Here is a 19352-nt window from a genome sequence, read left to right as displayed (position 1 = left end):
TTGATCCTACATAACTAGCTAATCCTTGCAATTACAAATTATACTTTTTACAATTGTTGTTCAAAGATGTTAAAACTGCCCCAAAATGGAGACCTGTCAGCTTTCTGCCACTGCTTCTCTGTTTCTTTCTTAGAACCTTCTTGTCTAAAATCAAGATTTGCTTGCCAAGAACATTTGCACCATTAAACTTGATTTTTTATTTTTATTTTTCAGCTGTGTGTTTTTTTTTTTTTAAAAAAAAACAAATACTGAGCCCCGAGGCACAATCCGATTAGGTATAGACCTCTAATAGCTTATGACAATACATTCCAACTAGCCAGGCTCTTGTGGTCAGGTCAAATAAATTATTGCCACAGAATCCCATCTGAGAACACCTGATCAGGGAAAAATAATAATAATAAAAAAAAAAAGAGATCAAAATGGTGCTTAGACCCCAAAGAGGATACAGTTCAAATTCCTGGGAGACCCCTTCCTTAAAGAGAGATTTTTGATAATTGTCTCTACYTATCATTCTCTATAGGTAAGCTAAATTCCTGTGTCTGGCCACAGGCAACTCTAAAAACAATCACAGAGTTATTGGTCCTAGGTAAGCTATAAAAAAACCCCAACCTTCTTATAGGAATAAAGCTTTTGGAAGCAATAAAAGTTAAAATTATTAACAAATTATGCAAACATCTCCAACAACAGAAACGACTAAACCACACTGGCCAGACAAAAAAGGAACCCAGCTGTCCTGAATCACCAAGGTGGGCCTACATGGCAGTTGGGTGCTTTCATTTCGCCCTCTCCTGTGATCTTGGCCTCGTAGGCATGAGCCAGACATGAGCTCTGCACTCAGGTTAACTATTCTTCACCCTCTGCTTTGGTTATCCATGAAAGTGTCAGGAAATGATGTGGTGAGATGCCTCTCCACGCAGAAATCTCGTCACTGAGATGCAGAGTGAGCGAGTTCATCTCTTGGTCAAGGACAAAGAGTTAACAAAGAGTTAACAAGAGTACTGTTAACATTTTTTTTTGAATGGATTCAGTTTAAAAGCACAAAACCTCACGTGCTGATGGTTTATAGGCCAAGAGTCAGGCAAAAAAGAAATTAAATATACATCATTATGTCGCTGACTGTAACACTGGCCTACTCTTCTTGTAGGACCAAAACCCATAGGTAAGAGTTTACCACCCAAGCTACACAGGTACTGAYGGCTCAAATCTTACCACTAATTAGCCAAAGTGTCTTCATAACATGCAGGAAAATGGCAAATTATAAAGGAACAGATGTGGGTAGGCCTGAAGGTTTTTAAGTTTATTTAGGACAACTTCAGCTTTATACAAAGGTTAACAAGCAGATGCTACAGAGCACAGAGCTCATGTTTACTGAGCACAGGTGTAACGAACTTGTGCTTCAAATGACCTTCCCAATTACTGCCAAGGAGGCCGGGTATGGTTCTTACGGACAATTCAATCAGTGACTGTGAGAAAATAACCACTGGACAGAGAAAGTTCCAATATTTTGGCCAGCTGTGGCTCTGCTAGTCGCAATAATGGTTTCTGAAGCAAGATGAGTCTAATTAGACACCAAATTAGAAAGCAGATTGGCTATAGATTGGTGTATTGAACTGAGAAACTGGGCTTAGATTTTGCCAGTTCTGGAAATGCTTCTCTCCCTGCCATCACCTTAGTGTTAAATATAAACCAGATGGCTTTTTTTCCCCCCCAGATTCTATTTCCCCCTTACAATAGGAATAGAAAGAAATGCCTTTGTTTTTGTGGAAAATGAAAGCATAAAGTAGTAGAACAATTCCGTGAGGGGGCACACAACTACACGCCAGGTAACTTCCACTTGCGGTGACAAAAATCATAGTAAGCATGATTTCAATATATGAAGCAAAACTATAAAAACAAGTCATTTCACAGCAAACAATTTGCCCTTCATCCGAAAAATTTTTCAGCTCCTAAATATTCTCGCTTCTTTATTTTCAAATACTATTTTAGTCCAGGCACTGCATTTAAGGGATTTTTTGGTAATACATTGATTGCTTTTGTTATTTTTCTTTTTCTTTTTTTTTTTTTTTTTTTAATCAAACTTTGGTGGTATCCCTGTTCTATCCTCCTTACTGGTTTCTGCATTTCTAGTTGGCAAATGTGAAGTTCAGGAAAATTAAGTATTAGCAAACTAACTGTAAGTACAAACAGAAGGCAAGCAGAGCACAGTAAATAATGAGGGGAGAGGATATGAGAACGCGCACAAAAGGAACAAAGCAACAAATTCCACTTTGAATTATTAAATCTTCCACACTGCACCTAAGTGCATCGCTAACTTAACACAGGTGTACACCACATGAGCTTATGAAAAAACTTGATTGTGAAGAGCGTAATGATGGCTCTATGTCTGCAGCACATTCATTCCATGGTTCATTTGTGCATCTGTTCTATATTTGTCTTGAGAAAAAGAGGAAAAGCTAGTACTTTTAGAGATGTTAAAGCAGTTGATCATCTATACTTTAAAAGCAGAGCACATTGAAAGACCATATGCTAACACAAAGCAACAAGGCAGCAAACCAGTTGTGATAAGGCTTGCAGGAGCCTTTTACCCAGCGCTGAGTTTGGGCTGGATCTGAATGGGGACATGACCACTGCTTGCAGAGCACTGAACCTCAGCGCTGGGCACTGTAACAGCCTAGGACAAAAATGTTCTGTCCTCATAAAAAACAATTTAACTATAGGAAAAAGCAGCAGAGAGGGAAGTAAAAGGGAACGCCTAACAGCACTGGAAGTAATGATAGCAGTACAGTGGCATCCTGAAKGCTCTTAGGAGTTTTTGCATTAAAGCATAATCAAAACGAATTCTTTGGAAGAAGACGTTGCAATAACTCTGAGAACAATCACTGGAAAAGCCTTTAAAACATGTAGGATAACCTGAGAGTGAGAAAGCGAGGGACTTTTTGCAAATTGAAGGTGCCAGCCTGCTAACTGGCAGGCGGAGGCTCCATGTTGGGTGGGTGAGTGCAGAGCTCTCATAGAAAACAACAGACACCGACATGGGAATAGGCAGACATCAAAGCCTGGACATACATTAAAAGCAAAGCCCTATCTAATGATTAATATGTCTGAAAATGCCATGGACAGAAGAGAGAATGGAAAATAAAAACATCAACAAATTGAAGAACGTGGGTTTTGTGAACAGCACAGTAGCGTTTGACTACATCAGATCAAATCCTTGGCATTTGATTACATTCACTCAGAAGTATTTTGAATTTACATGAGGAAAAAGGCTGCCAAAGAGATGATGTTGTATTAGGAGGTGTGCTGATGTGTGTGACTCGATAACCCTGAAAATGCACAGAGAGGACTATTCTGTCAGCCTCCTTATCTGGAAAAAAATGTCAAAACAAGCAAACACACAAACCTGCCCAGAGAAAGCTGAGCATAACCTCGTGTGAAACCTCGATGGGAAACCTCCGTGTGAGTGGGAAACCTCCATCTACGTTTGCATTAATCTCAGTTACGAGTTTTGTTGTGGCACCTTACAAAATGTACAGCTTGAGTCTTTTTATACTTAACTTTAGGTCAGAAAGGAGCCTGCACGCAGCCGATGCACAACTGACGGGCAGGAGCTGGGGGAAGGCACAGCCTGCAGCGCCCTCCGAGCGCCCCACGCAGCCGCCAATCCACCCACGTCACGTTAAACGACGGGGTGACTCAGGCCTGACCTAGGGCCTCTCGCTAGCAGGAGAGCCCTGACGCACGGGGACAGGCAGCCACTACTGAAACGGGGGGAAACCAGCCCGCTGCGCCCCCGTCCCCCGCCTTGCAGGGGGCAGAACCATCCCCGGCCCTTCCCTGCACSGAGGGAAGCGCAAAGTTACATCCCGGGAGAGCGACGCAGCATCAAACCGCCTCGAGACCTAAGCACCCAAGTAAAGCAAGGGACAAATGTACAGCATCTGGCCATACAGAATGACTATTGTTGAACAATTATGCCGCAGTAAAATTAATTTTCGAGTTATTAACAATGCTTTGCAGCATTTCTTTGCTGTGGAGTAATAAAAAAAAGACTTTGAGTTTATTGGCATAAGCCTTTGTACAGTGTGAATACAGGCATGACTGAAGGTACCATAAATGTGACAAATGAAACACACGATGGACAGCACATGCGTTTTATTCTCTCCCAAACCATTCATGCATCTATTTCCCTACACATGTATTCATGTACGCGCAAGCTGTGCCTCAACTGTTGAGAGAGGCAGGAAAGCTCAAGCTGCTCAATGCAACGCCTGCAGGGAGCAGAGGGAAGCTCTCGGAAGATCCCTGCGAAGCCGGGGTGGCGTTTCGCTCCGTTCTGCACAGCAGATCCCTGGCTCCCTGACATACTCATTGAGAGGCACGGAGAGCTGTTCCAGATGGTGGCATGCCAAGGACAAAACTGCAACGCGGCGCATTGCCACACTCAATTCATTACCACACAGAGCAGTAATGCTTTTAACCTCAATTACTTTTTTTTTTTTTTTTTTTTTTTAAGCAGAGTTTATTCAGACTGCAGGAAGCAGGAGTTGCTGCTGGGAGCTGCACAAGGGCTGCGCAGGGACGGGGGCGAGGCCTCTGGAGAGGATATATTTCTTTATTTCCTTCAGGGCTGTTGTTTTTTCCATTGAGAGGAGGGAGAGGGAGGAGGCGATGTGCAAGCTGAAAAAGCAGTTTTCAATCAAGGAAACCTCTTTTGGTTAAGTACTCCCAGTCCCCCACATGCTGTTTGGTAAAGGGTATAAATGTGGACAGGTTTCATTTGTACATAACCTTATTAGAACTGTCTGACTGTTTCCAGTTTTCTTTTTATATATTACACCATTAGGGAGCTTTTTATAACTTCTATGGCGGAGAATAAACATTTCATAATGGGAAGAGTTATGATCCCTGATCCTGGCCAAATCCCGTGCTGTTATTCGGGAGAGAGGGCACCTACCCACCTCGGTGCTCCAGCTCCCTCCTCCTCCTCGCAGCGACTCCAGCGGCACCGAGGCCTTGGCACTAGCACCTCCGAGGAAGGACTGGCACCAAACAGCTYGAAATGCTCAACGTGGTTAGGCTCAAAAACAGGGCTCTTATTTATTTACTTATTTATTCCAAAATAAGATGCAAAAGTTGGGAAAAAAAATCATATTCATGAGATGCCAGATACTAGAAATATCGAATTCCCCCAAAAGGGGTGGGAAAATTTGAAGGATTAGTTTTTTGTATAAACATTATATCATTTAAATGATAAATTGCGTCAAAGGCTCTCAAATGTTGATTTGTATTATATCCCTACATTTTATATATAGAATAATTTGATTTTGATTCAAATTTATAAATCAAGACCAGGCTTGAGCCCACAGGACTAAACTACAATATAATTTATTTAAGAATTTTTATAATTATTTATTTCAGAAAAAAAATKTACAGTAATACCTTTAAGAAATGGGAATGGAAAATGAAAGGGTGGTATGTTTGCTAAGGCTATATTTTTTACTCTGTAAGGTTACTCTGTGTGAAATACACAGATATAGTTGATGTGGACTATCAACTGCGTCACACATCAACTAAGCGTTCAAAAATTCAGTAAAAGAGACAGAAATGGATCTGAAAAAGAAATATCTTATAGCCCAGTMAACCTAATAAACCATAGCACTGGGTCTAAATGGTAAGTAAAAATAAATAGAAGTATATTCAAACCAAACAATGAACCAAACCCTAAAATAACTCAATAAAAATCTTTCATTGTGTTCCAGGTTAAACATATCAATGAAATTTCGAGAATTAAAAAAGAAAACAGTATCACAAGCAGGTCAAAGACTAAAGCTTCCGTGGCAGCTTCAGTAAATCTTAAGACAAACTCGACCCCAAAGCTGTCGGCGGCGCATGGAGCAGCGCGCGGTCCCCTCCGCGTCTCAGCCCCACACTTCCATGGGTCTGAGAACGGCCCAAACTGGCTGCCAACTGGGAAGCAACAGCACCAAATGTCCTGAAAATGCCACATAGTGAAAGGATCAAATGTTAAGCCACGCTGACATCAAAGCACTTACACCAGCTTTCCCTTTAACCAAGTTCTGCCTGGAATTAAGACACAGTATTGCGTATTGCCGTGCATGGCTAGTGGCTGCTTATTACTCCTGATCTAAATGAGAAAGCAAATAGAAGGTTCACTCAGAAACGAGATCAAAATAAACACATTCATTAGACAAACATATTCTAATAAAATTTATATTGGAAATCTGAGGGAAAAAAGAAGAAACACAACCTCTGATTTTTGTAACAGCTGCTTCTCTTAATTCTTATCTTAATAGTTTCTTAGGAATCTCACCAAATTTCCTATCAAAATCTATAACCCTTAAGCTCAGACCAAAGCCTGTTGACGACACAGTGGCCAGTTGCCAGCAGGAAGGGAAAGAAAAGCCAGTTCCTGAGTGACCAGTTTTCTAGTGTTACCTTAACTTGCAAATTGGCCAAACTCCTGCTGAGATTTGTCATCTTATCTTTCAAGAAGTGCTGGGCCCCTACGCTGGTATGGGAGACAGATCTTCAAGGGCAGCTTCCCCAACACCTAGATCCAGCGAGGTTACAARCATTTTTTTCAAGAGTAATAAAAATCCTTCACAGAAGTGTATTAATAAAACAAATAATTAGATGAACAAACAAACAAAGAAATGTTAAATGATGGGAAAGAACATGGGATTTTATAAACAAGGGCAGATACTACCACTAGATTTAACTGAGGTTTCACTTCCACTCCGGTCACTCCTTCCTGCTTTACCATATGATCTTAATCAATCATCATCCATTCATCACTTATGCACTGCAATCTGCGGGCCATCCTCATAAGGCTTCTTCTGCTCCAGCCTGCACTCTGAGGAAAAGCTCTCACATTCCTCAAGTGAGGAAAAGGTGCCCCTCATTTTGAAAATGAAATCAGCAATAATTCACTTTTTTTTTTTCTTTCTTCTGGTTTCTCCTGATTTTCCTCCTCCCTCCAGACATGTAATGTCAAGTACCTGTCCCTATACTCAGCTAATGATCTTTATCTGGGGACCCATAAAATTGTCCATGCAGTTCCATATAAATTGGATAGTTTTTGCATAAGTTAAATATGAAGACCTTAAATTGAAAAAAAAAAAGTTTTTTTTTTTAAAGCAGAAGCAATAGGCTTCCTCTAGCAGAATTGCATCTAAATCCTCAAAATGTGCTCGCTCTTGGTTATGAAGCCTTACTCCCCAACAGTCACTAAAGAGAACGCTTTGACTGCTATACAGGTGATAAGTTTTGAAACACCCGTGTGGTTTCTAGAGTATAAAGAATCATCTAAAACTGGAATCAAAATTTCTCTAATAAAAAATAAAAATGTTTATTACTGTTTCAGAATTTAAAATTTTAAATACAAAGCAAATGTATGCATGCTTTTTCTTTCAATTCTGTTTAACTAGGAGGGGTTTCGGTGTGTGTATCTTGCAGGATACAATAAGGAAGACTTGGTTGAAATGCATCCTTTAAAATATTCATCTGTTCTTAGTTACAGAAGTGCAAAAAACAGTTCAGAACCAATAAAAAATGTTCTACTTAATCCTCCTCTAACTTGGAAACGTCGAAGCTGGTTTTATTCAAACTTTGTAAAAATACAAACAAAGGAAGTTAAAAACAAAAGCAACGCAAAGCCAAGCAAACCAAAACCTCCCATTGCTTGTAGACTGAGAAGATGAATGTCAAGTCTCAACCCTGGAGTTATTTTTATGGACATTCAGCAAGCCACTCGGAAAAGAGTTTATAATGGAAGCAGAGACACATAATAACTCTACAGCAATTATAGTGTAACAACAATAGTAATAAGCATTTCAAAAGTGTAATCCAAAACTCTACAGAAATGTGCTTGCAATGTAAAAACAATACAGAATTATTTGATTCAGATATACTGCAAATGATATCCACGGTGTTTGCCGTGTTCAATTCTAGAAGAGAATAGGTTAAAAAATGTTCCTACCTACTGGCCATGTTCCATTCAAGTGCTGGGTTTTGAGAATTTCTTTCGCTCTCTGTTAGCACCCCTCCTTTTGCATTTTCCTTCTCAGGTTTCAACTGATTCCAATGAGCTGTACCAATGTTTATAGACTGGAGGTCTATTTGATATTGTCTGTCTTCCACCTCTGATCCAGGGTCTCGAAGTATCCCTAAATTCAGGGCTCTTCTGTTGTGACCAAAAAAAGAAAAAAAGGCAATTTAGAATAAACTGTATTTCATAGCGTGAGCGGCTGTAACACTGCACAGTGCAAAGAGCAAAGAAAGGCAAATCTGACAGGCAATTTGCTTATTAAATGAATTTTGCCACGGAGAAAATTGGCRTATGAATTTTGCCATTCCTGATAATATACAAGTAGTATTTTAGGTCYAGATGTCTTGTTCCTGTGTATTTCAGTGAGATGTGTGAACAGAAGTACTTCCAAACTGAGCGGGATCCACGCAGGCTGGTAGGGGAGGGAGGCAGGACAACTCATGTACCTGCTGCACACCAGCACTATGAGCAAACTTAACGTAAGATCATTTTCAATGCTTCAGGCCACGTCCTTTCAACTAAAGTCAATTAAACAACCAGAGCAACCCACAGGGTCATGCAGGTAGCAGGAAAGTAAGCAGATTTGACATTGATGCTGAGGCAGAGCGATGGCAGCGCTCCCCAGCCCTACAAGTTACTTAAACGCTTAGCAGAAATGCAGCAAAAGCCTGTTACGCCAGTAGTGGTATTTCAAAATTAAATGTGGTTTCMTAAAACTCAGGATTATTTGTCAACTTTCTGCAGAGAGAGAGAGGTCTAACCACAACAACTGTTTTTTTTATTATTCTTTTTAGGCATTACTTCATCAATATGTATGTAGTTTTGGGGGTTTATTTCTGTAGATTATTGTGGGACCCAGTGTCACTTGATAATCTACTTACTTGCTTTGTATAATGCAAGTGGATATTGGAGCATCTATCTGATTATTATCTGATTATATATCCATTATTTAAACTAATGGGCCAAATAACATATTTTATGAAACCTGCTTAAGTGTATCAAATATACAGAACATGGTAATTTTTTCACCTGTCTAAAGCAAATCTTTTCCTTTCCACTTCACAATAAAGTGTATTTTTCATTCATTCTTTCAAAGTGCAGCTTAGTAGCTTGTAGTAAGCTGCCCTTTGCCCTGTATTCCTTGGGCATGACCATGTCCTGGTGCCCTGATGTGCAAGATGCAYCTGTGTTTGTCATCCTGAAACTCCCCCCTGGGGCAATGCTTTTACTCCTCGCACATAGTGACTAAATTTACTTACATAAACAAAAATGAAATCACTCTTTGGCACGAACATTTAGGTGCAACAAGTACACAGAGCTACTACTTAGACGTGAGTTACATTAAGAGCGGCACTACGAAGTCAGCCAGTGTATTCCATGTAAGAAGGAAGCTCATGTAAGATTTGATCAGACCCCTGTTTAAGTTGATCCATTTCATTTTGTAAGACTGGGTAGTGTTTGTGCTCCTTGGGGATATGACAGCCGAACACTTCCATTTTGATACAAAAATTGCATTTGCATTCTGTTCCTGCTCTTAGCAGTCTCCTGTATATTATACARAACTGTTCCTCTGCGCACTTAGATGTAAATCCTTGAAATCCAAGAAAACAAATCATGTTTCTAGAGTACCATTAAAAAAATGCATTTTATATATATATATTAAAAATACTAGAATTAATTATTAATGCTTACTGACATTTTGATTAAACTGATTTTTGCTTGCATGAAATAAATCCTAACAGTTTTATATAAGGATTAAAAGAACCTTTTCTCAAATAAAGTCTATACATACAGGCCTYTACATGAACCCCACATCTTATTTGATACACTCCCTGGAAGGATGAGAATAAGTTAAAAAAAGCAAAAGAATTGCCCTAATCTTAAACATATATGGTATGTACGAACTTTGCAACCTTTTGCATGGTGGAAAAGCCAATCCTTCTAGCAAATAAAATCAGGAAAACCTGTAAGCCAAGATTCATGACTTCTTTACCCCTAGCATAAAAACTGTTTTACCAGCAAAAGGGTCCAGCAGGAGTTAAGAATTTAACTGCTTCATCCCTCTGAAAGCAACTTCACTCTCCCATTTGAACCTTTCAGCAGGTGGTAGAGACTGCAGCAGTTGGTCAATAATCCAGTAAGATCATAAGCAACCAAAGACGACCATAAGCATGTAACAGGAAACATAGCTTTAATGTTTTTCTTCTTAAATTGATTTAGTCTGGGTCAGGCTTTCTGTATGTTTGTAGAAGAAACAGTTCATGTTGAACCAGTTACTATATGCTGCTGAATAGGCATAATTCTGAGACCCACTGTAAAGAAGTTAAATCCATTCACTTGTAGCTCATCTGAGACCTCCAAAAGCCTAAACCAGTCAAGAAAACAGCATTTAAGGAAGACAAATTATGTAATGATCAATAAATACTTATGGTCTGTACACGCAGTTAAGTTTTGTTAACACTAGATCTCTGTATGTGTTGATATCACTTCCAGGTATAGAGATGACAAACAAATCTGCCTATCCAAATCTCAGTCATTAAAGGCTCTGCTCTGATGGTAAAAGATTTGTTCCTACTCTAATTCCACAGCAAACAGGAAGCTTGGATCAAAACAAACCTTCTACAGAGATAAAACTAGTAGCACTTTATTGGGCCTGGATGTGGATGCCATGCAAGAGGACCYACTTACTTCCTCTTGTGCCTAAGTATATATGGTCCAAGTCCAAAAAAAAGCCCTGAATCTATGAAGAAGTAGTTGGTATTGGAACCACAGGATGATTTATCACTAACTTCATGAATTGCCTTTTCCCATTCCGTTCAGGATAATTTCCTACCTTATTCTCCTCAACAAGGTGACAGATATAACAGATAAATCTGTTATACTAGATAGGGGAATTAGACAGGGAAGCAATGGGATCACAGCTCTAATTGCAGCCACAGATGCTACAGATATTAAAAAAGGCAGATAGAAAAATGTGGTAACCACAGAGAATCCACAATGATTGTATTGGCCTTTCCCCATGTTGAATTTCTGTCAGTAAAACCCCAGGCAGGAATAAACTTTCCAACTTTCTGAAGAAAGTCTCAAAACTAAGCTATGTAGTAGTAGYCATACTTTTGGATCATGCATAACAGAAATGCTACAGCACAACAGTTCACGGTGGAAGACGTGGATATGTTTAAGTTTGGAAGCATTAAAATGTATATTTGTGAGAAAGAGTCAAAGAAGACTGAGAAGGTGAAAATAAGGGAGGGCACTGCAGTGAACAGGGGAGGAAAGAAAGAAGGGCGCTGCTGTGGAAATTAAATAAGAACAGCAGATAGGGAAATTCTCTGTTTGTGAGAAGGTAGGAGGCGAGACCTTTAGGTGGGAAGATACTAACAAGTGGCTAAGTTTGTGCATGACCCCAGGTACACACTCTGCCATACAGAGCAAGCTCCGTATCTTCTCCAAAGGGTAACCCTAGCTGTGCTTTTCTTTCCTGCCCTTCCTTTCCACAGGGAGCCTAATCTGTGGTTTAACACTGCTGGGATGCTGGAAGCGTGGTCAGCGGGGCAGGCTGGGACGTTCCACCTGCAGCAAAGGGCCCTTTGCTCCATCTCTGCCCAGCACGGCAGAAATTCCACATGGGATTGTGCTCTACAGTTTCAAACAATCAATAAAGTTGAGCAAAGGTTCAAGTATAAGCAAGTAACCTTCCTGTTTTAATCTAATAATTCTTAAAAGTCTGATTTATACCTCAGATTTTTTTTGTTTCTTTCATGTTATTTATACTTACAGATGGCCAAGACACTAAAAGTTTCAAGCATAAAATACCAGAGAAGAGGATGAGCCACCAAATGGTTGTAAACATCTCTAGGTARCTCGAGAAGAAACATATCGCAGTAATTTTGGAATTGAGTAATTTCAAACCTTCAGAGAAGTGATGATTTGATGATGGATTCATGTATACAAAAACATCATTCATAATATGAATGTCAGAGTGTTTGATGAAAAAGCCTGGGGACACCTGGCTCTGTAGGACAGAGCACCCAGACCCAAGCTCATCCAGAAAGGATCTTCCAGTAGGGCAGGATTATGGTTGCTGGAGCGTCACTGTGTGTGTTCTGGTCCCTGCCGTGCCAGAGCCTGGCAAACATAAGGAATGGGGAGTGCACATGTTTAGAAACTTCAGCTGTGCAAAGGAGCGTGATTTACTGCTGTTTCAAGATAATTTGAGGAGACACAAGCACGGGGCAAAATCTGCTACTAGGAATATTCCGTTTCCCTGAAAACAGGGAACAACAATTGCTAGGGCGGATATTCAACATCTTCAGCAAAGCTATGAAACTAGTCCCCCTCCAACGGCTTCTCTTCAACACTGGCAAGCGAGGTGTAAACCAGTCACACTGGGAGCAAAAGTGCAGGGCAGAGCCAGCACAGCCTGGCTCTCGGAAACGAGCTCCCCCCTTGGGGGTCCAGGCTCTCCTAGCCGTGCCGCAGCACCTCTGTCTTCCATAAAAAATAGTAACTTTATTACCACTGCCGTTATCTAACATTTTCCAAAAAAAATTACCCAAATGTGCTATTTTTGGCTACTATTTTTCGACACGGTTTTCTCGTGCCAAGCTGGAGTAGGCGAGTCTTCTCGTAAAAGGCTTTTTCTTAAAAACAGAAAAACACCAAGACAAAAACCTCAGCTCCTCAGAGACGAAAGCTTGTAAAATTTCTAGTAATTACTCCTAGTTAAGTTAATCTGTGTCCCTTCCTTCACTAGTTCTTATCAACCTCTCAATTTTTATATGTATTTATTTGCATCCCATCTCTCTCTGAAATTCCTTATTATGTGACTCTACACAATAAAATGATCCTCTTCATCCATCAGTGTCCTCATTACGAGCACAATGCCAAAAGGATGCTGTCAATATAATTAACTAATTCCATTTAAAACCTTTTGAGATCTCATGACAGAGAGTGCTATCAGAATGCAGATAAATAAAGACATATCCATGCATATATAAAAGTTAACTACTGGCATTTTTTATTCAAGATACTTAGCATTTATGTAGCTACTTAATTCTTGCTATTTGGGGAACCAGTACGGCACCTATTTCGAGGCAACTCCCCCTCCCATTAATTATAGTGGTGGTGTCAGGTGGGCGCCACAATAATTTCATTTGTTATCCTTTTAGGAAGGTCAGATTTTAGCCAACTGGACCACACCAAGGTCAGAAGCGGTAGCAGTGCCATGATCATATGAAAGCTACTGAAGACATGAAAGGAATTACAGTAGATCACACATCAAACATTTGGGCCTTGTGCTTCCTTCCTCCAGTCCTACGGGCAGGAAATGCTCTACATATCCTGTGAGGTGACCAGACATTTAAAAGTAGCCCCTTGTTCCAAAAGATCTGGCACAGAAATTCCCTGGAAATAAGCTGAAGAACTTTTACACCGTGGTTGTCTTCTAGAGCTGTATCTGGAACACTGCATGAATGACCCAAGCATGATAAGGTACAGTATGGTAAACTACAAAGTAATTTCAGCTTGTCAAAAAAAGGCATAAAATGAAGCAAAGCTGAACTTTGCAGCTGTGCATTTAGATGTCATCTGTTTTAATGACTTTTGTAACTTTATTGTTTAAATTCTTCAGCAAAAATAACAGCCTGAGCAAGTCTGAACTTTTAAAGATCAGTTTTTCATTTTTATACTGTTTAAAGTTTAGACAGTTTGAGGAATCTCGTTATATTTTTGAAGCATTCACCAAAATTCAGGGAGCATAGTATAAATATACATTCGACAGACTGTATAAATGATAAGTATGCACAATTCCAAAGGAAGGTCTGTATGGTATTTTTGGATGCCAAATGTTTCGAGAAAAAAAAACAAGTTGAATAGAGTTTCTCTAAATAGAGTCAGTGAGGACAGAGCTTGAAGAGTTTACATAGGTGAAAAGGAGGGTGAGAGGGGGAATTTTAGCCAAAGAAGTCAAATTAATATGTACCTCAAACACTTCTTTTGTTACAAGGTGGAAATGACTATATCTCAAAACCTAATACTGTTTTACAATAAATGATCTCTAATTTTGATTTTTTTTCAAGTATTTCATATGCACTTAGCCTATCACAAAGACAAATAATCCTGTGATTTTGCCATTGCTTTCATCCTGTGTTTTACTCTTAGTCGTTTACTTAGCTAGTTTAGTGGTACAATACCTCAGTCTTTGCAGGTGTTCTCTAAATCCACCTGCAGTCACTGAGGTTGAGTTTCACTGAACGCAGTCCTCACATTCCACACATGGAATTCTTCTTTAAAAGGAAGGCTACAACCGGTACAGCCTGAAACACACTGGCCACAGTGTGTTTGATAAGCTGACATGGGACAGGATTTCTTTTCACTGTTGTGTCAGTTTATCAAACCCATACTTGGGCATCAGTCCGTTCTTTAAAAAGTAGTATAGAATCTTGGGGGGGAAAAAAGCAAACAGTGATTTTTTTCCTTTATATTAAACAATATATCTATATCTGTTTTCAGCATGTGCATATTATCATAGATAACGTTTAAAGCACATTCTTATGTGCTTTAAACAACAAGAAACCAGCTTAAAAAAACAGCTTAAAACGCCAACATTTAACTGCCCGGCTTTSCAAGTCATAACTCGCATTTATCTTTGGTGCTGATTAAATTAAAGGCAAAGGCTGCTACTTGTATTTTGGTATTCTTTTTGCTTTTGTACTCATAACAGAAAGCTGCGACAATTTTTAAAATACTGAATATGAAATTGTGAAATACATCACAAAAAAGTTTGAAATCAGGAACAGCCAAACTTAATGCTTGAATGCCATTCTATACTGAGACAAAACTTTTTTGTATTTCTTAAAACTTACCTCCTTTACTAATTCTTTCCTACAGTCCTTGCAGTACTTTTTCCATTTAACTGTCACTGGGAATCTGTCCTCACAGAACACACAATCATAATAAATATGAAATACAGTCTCTTTCATGTTAAAAACAGTATTTTGGGTTCTAGAAAAAACAGTTAAATGATCGTTAAAAGTGATTCCAAAATGAATATGAAACCATGCCTAAGAAGATATATTGAGGCACGTTTACTTTTAAGTATGTACTGGAAGGGGAGAAGAATACAGTAATTTTTCTCTACACATTCTCAGTGATTTTTGGCCTGTAAAAGGGAAAAAATATTCAWAATCATATGGGATTAAAAGATATATTGTATAATGCACCTCATATTTCTTCAGAGATTTATGTCTATAGAAGTGAGTTAAAAAATTATGCTCTGCCTACAGAAGCTGTATAGTTTCTAGCTTCTGTTAATTAATTAGTTTGTAGAAGAAACTCTTACAGCCATCTATATAAATCTATCATCTCAGGTGAACCATTCCCTGCTTAAAAAGCATTCTATGAAAGTAGTTAACATTTTTCTTTTCTTTTTTTAAGTCTGTAACACCTTCATTAAAGCATGCTACTTTTTTATTGAATATTCTCTTAAATCTCTTTAACTTACCCACAGCATGCCTTTGGCTCTCACTAGGGAGTTTGGAGTTTAACAGAAATATAGGAATTCACTTATTTAAAATAATTTGGAACTATCTGAAGATAGTAAAATATTTAGGTTCAATAAGACCAATGCAACACACAGGTGTTGACTCTACAGMCAAATGACCCTTGCCTGTTGAAACTGGATGCTCACAGGGTTCTGAATTGTTCTCATTTTTACATTCTGAAATGTAGTTAAGTTTTCAGTAGATCTTATTATTTAGATTTAGTATCATAAGTATGAGTCAAGTTGCTTCTGGAATGTACCAAAACTTGGTCTGGATGAAGAAGTCCATTTAATCATGAACATAGGGTCAAACTCAAGCTGTTGAAATGATCTTTTTTGTAGCTAAATGTGGAAAACTAACAGATGTCAAAACAACTTCACAAAAGGAAGTAAAACTTACTTGAACATAGTAAAAAAGGAGCTAGTCACTGTTTGATTCCCCAGCTGAGAAGCTAATAGGGTTCCTGTTGAAAAGATAATTAGCCTGCTTGAGAAAATTCAGATTTGCCTGAATGTTGGTATACTATTTTTTTTCCATGGCAAAATATATTTTTACAGTCACTTTTTTACTGTTCTTCTCCTAACTTAAGATGCAAATTAATTGGCTTCTCAAGATATACAAATTTGTCTATATTCTTTGATAATTGCCCGAGTCTCCTCTTTTGATATGCAAAGTCTCTGCATAAAAATTGCATCTAGATATACTGTGTTTCCATGTATGCAACTCGCTATACTCTTTTTACATTATTCTTGAGCATAATGTACTAAATAGTCTGCAAATTCCCTTCCAAAAATCCTTACTGCATTTTTGTTTTCCTGTCAGCTGTTTCCGAACCAGCGGAAAAACTTCCATGAACTTCTAGYCATTCCTAAGATTTTTTTTTCTTCTTTTGATCATTCTCATCAAAATGATCAAACTCTCTTGATCAAACTAGCTTGTGAGCCTCCACYTTCCAATGTGTTGTGGCTCTGAGGGAGGGCTGAAGCAGAGGAAAATGCTCCACTATGGCATATTTTGGAGATTATGAGATACCTTTTTTAAAGCATCTCAGTCACTGTTTTCTTAGGGACTTTTTAGCTAAACTTTTTTGGGTTTGTCATTAGTAGTCACCTSATCTCCTCTTTAGGAGGTTGTTTCTGCTCATTTTCAGGAGTTAACTACTTTTGACAAGGGGTGTAAACTTTCATAAAGAAAGTCCAGCAAGGTTTTCTACAAGGAACAAGAGACTAAAGCCATGAGAGATTTTGGGGGGGAGTGTAACTTTTTAAAAAATCTTTGATTGAAATATTCAAAAGATGTGGAAGGATGCAGCTCTGCTTCAAGAGGGAGGTTTGAAAGCTCTGTTTTATAAATGAAATCCTGATATATAGATTCTTGCTTTAAAATCTGTAACAAAGATATGAATATAAACCACATATTTCGAGTCCCACTCCTTGCACCAACTGTAAAACCATAATTCCTCCATCTTATTAAGTATACTTACTGCAACTTTAATTTAGAAAGTTATTTGAGAGTAAAGCTAATACTCTAATTTTTCCTGCTTCTGTGACGAAAAGCAAAGTGAGAGCTTTTTTTTTTAAAAGAATATTGCTGCTAAATGCTAAGTTCTTGCAAATAAACTTTTACATGTACTCAGACAACCTAACTCAAAAGCGGTGGTTACTTTGGTAACTGGGTGCTTTTTAATACATGTAGAATATGAATCAAAAAATGAAAAATTGAACAAATGAGATCTATCAGGAAACTGCCTTGAAAGACCATCTTTAACGTGAAAGTATAAAATATACTAAAATACAAAAGAGCCATAGACGAAAGCTTAAGGACACAACCGGATTCTCATTCATTATCAGTGTGGTTGAGGTAGCTTTTGGCAGCAGGAAAAGACATAGTCTTAGAAACCTACATCCTGCCATAGGAAGCCACAGAATAAGCCACTGCTTTTGTAAATGCTAACATTAAATATAAAGCCTTCACATTAAATCAACAGAGGCCTAGATGTAGGCATGTAGGCAGAGCTTGCCAAAGATGTTTCTCAAGAGGTTTTAGGCAAGCTCCACTGGGAGGGCAGCGCCAGGCACGAGGAATCCTCCTCTTCCAGAGCCACCCATCTCTTCTCAGGACATTGATGAGCATCATGATGGTGACAGGTGCCACCGTGGGGCAGCTCAGCAGGCTCGGGCAGGCACCCAAAGCACTAACAGAGGGGGTTATGTAGAAAATTCAGTGTTTTACTTTCTCTCTCAAAAAGACAAGGAGCAGGAAAACACATAAAAACTGATAAACACATACACACAAATTAATACATGGCTTGCTACACTGTCCATTTGGGAAAYGGCAAATTCCATCATCTGTATTTATTTTGAGACCACTTTAGTAAATATATTTGCTTAATTTTTAAATAACCTACAATGCAGCCGAGTGCAATATGTAGCTYTTAAAAAATTATTTTTAGAAGGCAATTTTTATAACACAGTTGCATAACACATCAGCCATTAGCTTATTATGCCAAGAACATGGAAACTATTTATTGCATATTGTCTGAAGAATAAAGCTTAGAGTGCAGCAGTACATAGCAGAGAACCGGGGTCCTTTGAAATTCTGTTGAATAAATGTTTACACATACACATATACACAGCCTTAAWTTGTGAGACAGAAAAGTTTCAGATGTTCTTTGCAACCGGGTTTACTAATCTGCAGTTTTTACCTGTTCCTTGAAGAATTATCACATACAAAATCAAATACTACTACTCCAGAGTAGTTCATCAGGAGAAGTGAAAATCTGCTCTGTTCCTGCCCTGCGAGGGCAGGATTCCTGCACTGTACCTGCATCACCTCCATACCAGTTTAGTTTTTGTTGCCAGAGAATCCAGACTATCATGCCAGGAAAATGGACAAGCTGTGATGTACAGTCATTCACAGAATCACAGGATGGTTGAGGGTGGAAGGGACCTCTAGAGATCATCCAGTCCAACCCCCTGCTCCAGCAGGGACACCCAGAGCAYGGGGCACAGGGCKGCATCCAGGCGGGTTTGGAGACCTCCAGAGAAGGAGACTCCACAGCCTCCCTGGGCAGCCTGTGCCAGGGCTCTGGCACCCTCACAGKGMAGAAGTTCCTCCTCACCTGGAGATGGGGAACAGAGATGGGGAACCTCATTGGCACTGAGGTTCAGGAGGATGCCTGATAGTAACCCTGTTTTACCAGTCTCAACCTCCATCAGTCTTAACCTGCTAGCCATTAACAAACCAGTGTTAGTCACTGCTCTCACATAGGAAAAAATAACCAGCAAAGGGCACGAAAAAATGACTTTTGAAAGTCTGAAGAATGCTACCTTTGTATTTATGTGCTACTTCTAAATGCCATATAAATATGAACTAGACTTCAATAGAAAGGGGTTGAATTCATATTTTCAAGAAAAAAACTGCATAGCCTCTGAAATGCGAGAAACATATTGCATATTACTTTTTAATCTATATTCATCTGAGGCATAATCAGGTTAAACAGCAATAGAGGGAGATAAAGTAGTGCACAGAGTGAGAGCCCAAATATCTGAAGTAATATTAGGAGCAGGACTTCTTATTTAATGTGCTTGAGCACTCAGCTGTCTTGGACAAATAGTAGGAGCCAGGAATCTCAYGCACTTCAGCAGACTTTGAGCACATCAGCCAAAGTGTAAAAAGGATTTAATTTTGCCACAATTCTGTGAAATAATATCCAACAGAGCAGCATGTTTAAATATCTT

General features: G+C 39.0%; 1 protein-coding gene across 1 annotated transcript in view; it reads right to left on the bottom strand.

The window, feature by feature from the left end:
* VPS13B (vacuolar protein sorting 13 homolog B) overlaps positions 1-19352 on the bottom strand; it is a 399744-nt gene that overhangs the window by 144427 nt on the left and 235965 nt on the right. The window contains exon 30 of the mRNA XM_026049995.1: positions 8000-8203. Coding sequence (XP_025905780.1) covers positions 8000-8203 — 204 coding nt within the window. The remainder of the gene's footprint in view (positions 1-7999; positions 8204-19352) is intronic.

This window comes from Nothoprocta perdicaria, unplaced genomic scaffold, assembly GCF_003342845.1.
Source record: "Nothoprocta perdicaria isolate Ctin4 unplaced genomic scaffold, notPer1 scaffold_64, whole genome shotgun sequence".
NCBI classification, from domain to species: domain Eukaryota; kingdom Metazoa; phylum Chordata; class Aves; order Tinamiformes; family Tinamidae; genus Nothoprocta; species Nothoprocta perdicaria.
This window is presented reverse-complemented; position numbering and strand designations above follow the sequence as displayed.